A 7975-nucleotide genomic window follows, 5' to 3' on the forward strand; every position below is an offset into this window, starting at 1 on the left:
CGCTCACGCGTCGGATCCCTGACACGCGCCCACGTTGCACGAGCAAACATGCTGTAGTCGCGAGCGCCAGCACTCGCCCAGGATCAAGCGGTCTACGCCTGGTCAAAGGGACAGACGCCCTCGGTGCGGTCACCGTCGGATGCTCGCTTACACACGAGCCCCCGGCAGCGACTCCGTCAGGGTCGCTGCCCGTCGAGCAGGTTGCACGCTGCCGCCGCTTCAAGGCGAGCTGCCGCGCTTTCGCCGCCACAGACTCGTCGCGCTGCCTCCGCAGGCATCCTCGACATGCTGCTGGGGGCCCCGGACGTCGCTGCGGCCAGATAAACAACACTCAGATTGATTGGTACATGCTAGTAGAAGATGGCCGGGTGCTTGTGGATCAGGCCCACAAGGGTGTTGGCCGCGGTCATATCTGGGTCAGCAGCGCTCCGCATACGCGTACCAAAGTTGGCGCCAAAGTCGGTTCCATCCAGCATGCGCACGGTGTTGTCGGACTGGACCTTGCCGATGATCTCGCAGGCGTTGCCCTCGCGGAGGTTCGAGTCCTGGGGTCAGCGGGCACGGCACGCGACGTACGCGGTTGAGAATGACGGTGACGTGGCCGTCCGAGTCCAGCGACGCGTTGTCGCCGCGAAGCTCGGTGACCTTGCCGACGAGCCGGACCGTGCGGTCCTGGTACTTGCTCAGCAGAGGCGCGTTGACGCGCGGGGTGATCTCGCTCATGGTTGGCGAAAAGACGCGAGGAAAATTGATGCTATATACAGCCGCGTCTAGCGCGGTTAGCGACCGAACGTCAGCGTGAGCTGGCCGTCGATGGAGCCCGCGTCCGGCGCGGCGCGGCGGGCGCCGGCGTCGGTGCAGACCGACTCGACGAGCGCGACCAGCCGCCGCTTGTCTTCGGGCGGGACGCGGCGCGAGGTTTTGCTGCGCTTGGCGCCAAAGACGACGACGACGCGGACGCCCTTGTCGAGCGCAGCCTCGATGGCCTTGCGGCGGTGCGTGAGCAGATCGCGCTCGTCGATGGCCCAGCCGAACGCGAACTCCTTGGCCTCGTTCTTGGGCTTGCGGGCGGCCTTGGCGGCGGCGGCGGCGGCCTTTTGGTCGCGTGTGTGCACCTTGAGCCGGCTGCGCTCGGCCAGATCGGCCAGCGAGACGGCCTTGCAGAGCATGGGGACGGCGGCCGTGAGGGCGCCGCCGTCGCCGACGCCGACGCCGGACTCGGCGCGGGCCAGGACGAGGGCGTGCGTGGCCGCGTCGAAGAGCTGGGCGACGTCGGCGGCGGCCACGCGGGCGTGGAACGTTCCGGCAGCGTCGACGACGTCCATGAAGCCGGTTGCAGGCACCGGGATGGCGGCCGCGGTGGGTGCGGCCGCGGCCGGCTTGGTGCGGCGGACCGGCCGGCGGACGTCGACGGCGGCGACGGCCGACGACGCCAGCGGGCGCGCGGCCGCGCGGGCCATTGCGGCCGGCGACAGCCGCGGCCGTGCGCAGCCGACCCGGGCAGCCACGGCCGGCACGATCGGCGGCAGCCGCAGCATCCGGGGCGTGAAAACAGCCGTGCGGGCAGCCATGGCAGCCATTTGTGTGGTGATCGGGCAGGGTCCCAAGAATTTTTTTTCTGGGCGGACCAACTCCAGATGGTCTACGGCACAGCGAGCATGAGCAGCGCACGAGCGCTGGCAAGGGCCGGGCGGACGGCCGCGCGGTGGGCGCCCATGGAGCGCAGCGCGGCGGCCGGCGGCGGCGCGGCGGCCGGCCGCGGGGCGCACAGCCACGGGCACAGCCATCCGCGCGGGCCCGACCACGACCACGATCACAGCCACGACCACAACCACGACCACAACCACGGCCACGACCACGCCCACAGCCACGGCGACGCCGTCGAGCACGCCCCCGTCCGCGTGCTGCGTCCCGACGGCGCCGGCCCCGCGCTGTCGGTCGCCGGCGCCCGCGCTCACTGCCAGCAGCTGCTGGCCGCGCACGACCGCCCCGCGACGATCCTGGCGCAGTTCGTGCCGGCCGGCGCCCGCGACGCGTTCCTGGCGCTGCGCGCGTTCAACGTCGAGACCGCGCTGATCGCAGACTCGGTGTCGTCGGTGCCGATGGGCCGGATCCGGATGCAGTTCTGGCGCGACACGGTCAACCGGCTATTCGAGGGCCGGCGCGGCGGCACGGGCGGGGCCGGCGAGGAGCCCGTCGGCGTGCTGCTGGCGCACGTCCTCGAGACCACCGGGCTGTCGCGCGGGTTCCTGCTCAAGATGGTGGCGACCCGCGAGGGCCGGCTGGGCGACCCGCCCTTCGCGGACCTCGAGCAGGTCGCGGCCTACGGCGAGGGCACGTACTCGCAGCTGCTCTACCTCACGGCCGAGAGCCTGGCCGGGCAGGTCGGCGCGGACGCGCCGTCGCTGGTCGCGCTCGACCACGTGTCGTCGCACGTCGGCAAGGCGCTCGGCATCGCCACGGTCCTGCGCGGCCTGCCGGTGTTTGTGGGCCGGCACCGGCAGGTGCCGCTGCCGCTGGACGTGTGCCTGGCGCACGGGCTGCGGCACGAGGACGTGCTCCGCGAGGCGGGCGCCGGCGGGGTGTCGGGGGCCACGCAGGCCGCGCTCGAGAACGTCGTGTTCGACGTGGCCACGCACGCCAACGACCACCTGATCACGGCGCGCACGATGCTGCGCGAGCTGGGCGACCGGCGGCTGACGGACGCGTGGTTCGCGCCGCTGCTGGCGGCCGTCCCGCTCGCGCTCCAGCTCGAGCGGCTCGAGGCGGCCAACTTCGACCCGTTCTCGCCGCGGCTACGGCGGCGCGAGTGGACGCTGCCCTGGCGCGCGTACCGCGCGTACCAGACCAAGACGATCTGACGTGGTGTTGGACGTATGTATATAGACGAAGGTCACTCCCGCTTGTACCGGGCGATGGCGGCCTTGAGCGCGACCAGCCACGCCGTCAGGTCCTCGTCCGAGGCCGCGCAGAACCGCAGGCGCTTCTCGGGCGTGATGAGCTGGAGGCAGTGCCGCTTGGACCGCGACAGCGGGTCGATCTCCATGACGTCGACGATGTCGTCCAGCGGGATCACCTTGAGCGGCTGGTACTCCTTCTCGGACTTGTAGAGCACCAGGTTCTTGCTGCGGAGGACGACCCACTTGCGGCGCCACTGCGAGTAGCGCCGGACGAGCCGGAGCAGGTAGCCCGAGTGCAGGACCTTGGTGTCGCGCTCGAGCTGGTCGAGGTCGTACGACGGCACGTGCGCGAGCCGGGAGGCCGGCGCGGGCCCGTCGTCGTCCGTGTCGTCGGGCGGGCCCGGCGCGGCCGGCGCGGACGCCGACAGCGGCAGCGGCCGGCGCGTGGGCACGACGGACGCGCCGTAGTCGGACGCGCCGGACGAGAACCCGGGGTCCTCGCCGCCGGAGAACTCCGAGATCGAGTTGTTGCTGGCCGGGAAGAAGCCGGAGCTCAGCGTGTGGAACGAGGCCTGGTCGGGCGAGGCCGTGGCCACGGACGAGCCGGACGCGGCCATCAGCAGCGGCGACACGGCGGTGCGGCGGGGGATGTTGACGGCCGCGCCCGTCGGCGACAGCGCCGGCGGCGACAGCGCCGACGCCGACAGCGCCGACGGCGGCGCCGCCGGCGTGTACGACGCATACGACGCGACCGACGCCGACGGGCGGTGGCCGAGCGCCGCGCTGGCCGCCATCCCCGGCGGCAGGCCGGCCGGCAGGCCGGCCAGCGCCCGCGGCACGGCCATCGACGTCCGGCGCTCGTCCTCCTCGGCCTGGCGGGCCACGCGCTTCACGTCGGCCACCCACTCGGCCGCCTCGTCCGCGCTCGCCGCCTGGAAGTGCAGGTTCCGGCGGGACGTGAAGATGGCAAAGTGCGCCGTCCGGCCGTTGTCCGCGGCCGGGCTGTGGCCCAGCGGCAGGCCGTGGCCGCCGTGGGCGTGCTTCTTGTTGCGCAGGACCGCCACGGCCGAGATGTCGGTCGCCGGCACGATCTCGGCGGCCTTGTACTCGTCCGAGTCCTTGTACCAGGCAAACTGGCGGCCGCGCAGGACGCACCACTTGCGCGTCCAGTTCTTGCTCTTGCCGCGACGCTGGAGCCAGCCGGCGCGCACGACGGCGTCGCCGGCCGCGTCGGCCTGCTCCTGGCGGCCGCGGGCGAGCTCGTCCTCGAGCAGGTCGGCGGTGATCGACAGCGTGGGCAGGTTGAGCGCGCTCGGCGAGCGCGGCGACGCGCCGCTAGGCACGGCCACGCTCGCCGGCCGGCGCAGGCGGCCGGGCGGAAGGTCCATGGGGCCTTGCGGGCGCGGGCGCGCCGCGAGTCGGGGCGAAGGGTCTCTGGCGCCTCTCTGGCGCGGTCGGGGGCTGGTAGGACGTCGGCGGGTGAGTCCGCCCGGATGCCGAGCGGCGCGCGAAGGAGGATGGGAGGTTTCCCGGTTCGGGCTAGCGCGTGCTCCACGTGACGCTCCGCGCCGCGCCGCGCGCCGGTTGTGCCGGCGCCCGCGCGCGCGGCCGGCGCGCTTGCGGCGCAGGCGTCGCGCGGCGCGGCTGCCGCTGACTACGCCAACAGGGATTGCTGCCTCAGCACGCGGGATCGCTGACGTAACCGGCCCTATTTTTCTGCTGCCGCGCCGTCCCCAACCCCATCACGATGGCAATTGAGCCGGCCGTGCTACTGCAGGCCCTCCAGGCGGCTGCGGCGCAGGATCTGGCCGCGGAGGCCGCCCGCCGCGCCGCCGAGGCCCAGCTCAAGGCCTGGGAGACCGAGCCCGGGTTCTACACGCTGCTCCAGGTACGTGCGGCCGCGGCGGCGCTGACCGCAGGAAGCCTTTTTGGACCGCGCGCTGCCGACGGACGTGCGGTGGATCAGCATCATCTACTTCAAGAACGGCATCGACAAGTACTGGCGCCGGTCGGCCCCGCAGTACGTGTGCGCGCGAGCCCGCTGACGCAGTGCGATCGCCCGCGAAGAGAAGCAGGCCATCCGCGCGCGGATCGGCGACACGCTGGCGGAGACGAGCCCGCAGCTGATGGCGCAGAACGCGCTGGCGGTGGCGCGGATTGCGCGCATCGACTTTCCGGTCGAGTGGTGAGTGCGGTCGCGGCGGGGACGGGGCGCGGCGGCGTTGGGCGGCAGCATGTAGCCGCCGACGGCATGTAGCCGCCGACGGCATATAGCCGCTGGCGGCCGGGCGGCCGGGGCTGTGGCGCAGGCTGCGGGCGCGGGCGCGACGCGATCCGGCGGGGCGGCTATGTGCGTGCGGCTGCGCGCCGGCGGCTATATGCGTGCGGCGGCGTGCGGCTATATGCGTCCCGCGGCATGCGGCTATATGCGCGCGGCGTCATGCGGCTGTGTGCGTCCCGCGCCCTGCGGCTGTATGCGTCCCGCGCCCTGCGGCTATATGCTCCGCGCGCCCTGCGGCTATATGGCACCTCGTGCTGACCACAGGCCCTCCCTCTTTGCCGACCTCCTCGGGCTCGCCACCGAGGCCCACGACCGCGGCGACGTGCCGCGGCTGCGCCAGGTCCTCTACGTCCTCAACCAGGTCGTCAAGGTGCTCTCGGCTACGCGCTTCGGCAAGACGCGCGCCGCGCTGCAGGAGGCAGCCCCGGGCGTCGTGCGCTTCGCCGGCGAGCTCTACTACACCGGCGTCCAGGACTGGCTGGCCCGCGGCGACGCGCCGACCGGCCAGGTCGCGTACCTGGCGCTCAAGATCTGCCGCCGGCTCGTGGTCGAGGGCTACGAGTTTGCCAACCGCGAGGACGAGGCGCGGCTCGTGTTCCAGGCCACGACGTCGCACCTGGGCGCGTTCGTCGAGCGGTACGTGGCCGCGCCCAGCGACGAGCTCGAGAAGTTCGTGCTCTGCCTCGGCAAGTTCTACCAGGACCTGGCCGAGCGCCAGCCCACGGCGTTCATTCTCATGCCCGGCTCGTTCGACGTCGTGCGCGCGTACGTGTCGCTCGTGCAGACGCGCGCGGCCGCGTTCCACGAGCCCGGCGCGGCCGGCACCGAGTTCTGGGAGAAGGTGGTCGTGCGCGCGCTGCTGCTGCTGCGCAAGACCGTCAAGATGGCGCACGGCGACAGCATGCACACGATCAAGTACCGCACGGCGGACGACCGCGCCGAGACCAAGGCGGCCGTGCAGTCGCTCAAGACGGACCTCCTGGGCGAGACGCTCGTGGTGCCGGTGGCGGACGTGCTGCTGGCGTCGTACCTGCGCCTGCGCCCGGCCGAGCTCGAGCGCTGGGAGGACGAGCCCGAGGACTTTGTGCAGGACGAGCTGCAGAACTCGTGGGAGTACCAGCTGCGGCCGTGCGCCGAGAAGGTGTTTGTGGACCTGCTGCTGTACTTCAAGGACGCGCTCAAGCCGCGCGTGCTCGAGTCGTTCCGCCAGGTCAACGCGGCCGGGTACGGCGACCTGCTCGGCCGCGACGCGGTCTACTGCGCGTTCGCGATCGGCTCCAACGCGCTGTTCGAGGACATCGACTTTGACGCGGTCTTTGTGAGCGTGCTGGCGCCGCAGGTGGCCGCGACGGGCCCGCCGCTGCAGCGCGTGATCCTGCGCCGCGTCGCCATCATCGTGACCAACTGGATCGCCGTCAAGTGCGGCCCGGCCACGCGCAAGGACGTGTACGAGGTGCTGACGCGGCTCATGGACGGCGCCAACCCGCTGTGCGACCTGGTCGTGCAGCTCACCGCAGCCAGCGCGCTCAAGGCGGCCGTGGACGAGTGGGACTTCGAGCTGCAGACGTTCCTGCCGTACCTCGAGAACTTCCTGCACAAGCTCATGGGCCTGATCTCGTCCGTGGACGCCATCGAGACCAAGCTGGCGCTGCTGCGCACGATCTCGGTCCTGGTCGAGAGCGCTGAGGGCCACATCCTCGCGTACGCGCGCGGCATCGTCTCCCTGCTGCCCACGCTGTGGGACCAGGCCGGCGACGAGCACATCTTGAAGGGCGCCATCCTGCAGACGCTGACCAACATCGTGCGGTCGACCAAGGAGGCGTCGGTCGAGTTCCAGCCGCTGTACGTGCCGCTGATTGGCAGCATTGCCGACCCCAAGTCCGAGCTGCACGTCTACCTGGTCGAGGACGCGCTCGAGCTCTGGCAGGCCACCGTGTTGGCGTCGCCCGAGGCGTCGCCCGAGCTGCTCTCGCTCCTGCCGAGCCTCGTCCACGCGCTCGACGCGTCCACCGAGACGCTGCGGGTCGAGCTGGCCATCCTCGAGGGCTACGTCCACCTGGCGCCGGCGCACGTCTGCCAGTTCTACGCGCCCGAGATCTTCAAGATCATCGCGCGGTTCCTGAACGACCTCAAGCTCGACTCGTGCCACACGGTCACGCACATCCTCGAGCTCTTCATCCAGAGCCTGCCGATAGAGTACTACATCCAGTCGCTCGAGGCGTCGGGCCTGCTGGCGGCCATGACCGACCTGGTCTTTGACGACGCCGAGTCGGCCATCAACGTGGCCCGGTACCTGCTGCTCTTTGGCCGGCTGGCCATCGTCAACCCGAACGTGGTGGCCCAGTTCTGCGAGCTGTACGCCACGGCCAAGGGCCGCACGCCGGCCGACGTGCTCGACGCGCTCGTGGCGCGCTGGCTCGACAAGATCGACAACATGGGGCACCCGCGTGTCCGCAAGGTGGCCGCGCTCGGCCTGGACGCCATGCTGCGCCTCGACCGGCCCGAGCTGGCCAAGTATGGGCCGGCCATCGTCAAGGTCCGCGACGAGATCTTCAAGGAGATCGAGGGCGAGGACGTGAGCATCGACGTCGGCCGCCAGAACCTCTAGTGTACATATCAGCCGCACGCTGTGCGGCGGCGCCAATGCACGTCACGTGATTCTTTCCCCGCCCGGCCGGCTTGCCAACGGCGACGCGGCTGCTGGCCCTGCCCGCAGGGCACCCGACGGAGTCGCCGGAGGCTCACCCACGAAAGAGCCTCCGGCGGCGACTCCGTCGAGGGTGGCTGCCCTGCG

The 7975-nt window shown here is 71.6% G+C and overlaps 5 protein-coding genes across 5 annotated transcripts; 2 read left to right on the top strand and 3 right to left on the bottom strand.

Moving 5' to 3' along the window:
* Window positions 1-350: 350 nt before the first annotated feature.
* V1510DRAFT_404817 (replication factor A protein 3) lies at window positions 351-723 on the bottom strand (the record flags this gene model as incomplete). The annotated part of the gene is made up of 3 exons (XM_066932286.1): window positions 351-412; window positions 443-545; window positions 577-723. 3 exons carry the CDS (start codon window positions 721-723, stop codon window positions 351-353), a joined length of 312 nt encoding a protein of 103 aa, XP_066787084.1.
* On the bottom strand, window positions 719-1443 carry V1510DRAFT_422336 (uncharacterized protein). Its single transcript, XM_066934774.1, is given in 2 exon segments — window positions 719-1379; window positions 1394-1443. The coding sequence occupies 1 exon segment, from the start codon at window positions 1323-1325 to the stop codon at window positions 780-782; it is 546 nt and encodes a 181-aa protein (XP_066787085.1). The 5' UTR covers window positions 1326-1379; window positions 1394-1443; the 3' UTR covers window positions 719-779.
* A 312-nt stretch (window positions 1444-1755) lies between these two features.
* Window positions 1756-3185, top strand: V1510DRAFT_422337 (Squalene/phytoene synthase). The gene has a single exon (XM_066934775.1). It carries the CDS (start codon window positions 2103-2105, stop codon window positions 2859-2861), a length of 759 nt encoding a protein of 252 aa, XP_066787086.1. The 5' UTR covers window positions 1756-2102; the 3' UTR covers window positions 2862-3185.
* On the bottom strand, window positions 2780-3689 carry V1510DRAFT_422338 (uncharacterized protein). Its single transcript, XM_066934776.1, has one exon. The coding sequence runs from the start codon at window positions 3515-3517 to the stop codon at window positions 2894-2896; it is 624 nt and encodes a 207-aa protein (XP_066787087.1). The 5' UTR covers window positions 3518-3689; the 3' UTR covers window positions 2780-2893.
* Window positions 3690-4633: 944 nt separating this feature from the next.
* On the top strand, window positions 4634-7898 carry V1510DRAFT_431904 (armadillo-type protein). Its single transcript, XM_066935454.1, has 4 exons — window positions 4634-4788; window positions 4820-4920; window positions 4951-5085; window positions 5446-7898. Exons 1-4 carry the CDS (start codon window positions 4648-4650, stop codon window positions 7787-7789), a joined length of 2721 nt encoding a protein of 906 aa, XP_066787088.1. The 5' UTR covers window positions 4634-4647; the 3' UTR covers window positions 7790-7898.
* Window positions 7899-7975: the final 77 nt, after the last annotated feature.

The sequence above is a fragment of the Dipodascopsis tothii genome (assembly GCF_038497935.1).
Source record: "Dipodascopsis tothii strain CBS 759.85 unplaced genomic scaffold V1510scaffold_35, whole genome shotgun sequence".
Lineage (NCBI taxonomy): Eukaryota > Fungi > Ascomycota > Lipomycetes > Lipomycetales > Lipomycetaceae > Neoaidaea > Neoaidaea tothii.

Excerpts from the sequence above, each read along its gene's own strand:
- V1510DRAFT_422336 (XM_066934774.1), bottom strand. The coding sequence starts at position 1,325 with ATGGACGTCGTCGACGCTGCCGGAACGTTCCACGCCCGCGTGGCCGCC.
- V1510DRAFT_422337 (XM_066934775.1), top strand. The coding sequence starts at position 2,103 with ATGGGCCGGATCCGGATGCAGTTCTGGCGCGACACGGTCAACCGGCTA.
- V1510DRAFT_422338 (XM_066934776.1), bottom strand. The coding sequence starts at position 3,517 with ATGGCCGCGTCCGGCTCGTCCGTGGCCACGGCCTCGCCCGACCAGGCC.
- V1510DRAFT_431904 (XM_066935454.1), top strand. The coding sequence starts at position 4,648 with ATGGCAATTGAGCCGGCCGTGCTACTGCAGGCCCTCCAGGCGGCTGCG. Across the intron at positions 4,789-4,819 it reads GGTTCTACACGCTGCTCCAG|GAAGCCTTTTTGGACCGCGC; the intron begins GTACGTGCGGCC and ends CGCTGACCGCAG. Across the intron at positions 5,086-5,445 it reads ATCGACTTTCCGGTCGAGTG|GCCCTCCCTCTTTGCCGACC; the intron begins GTGAGTGCGGTC and ends TGCTGACCACAG.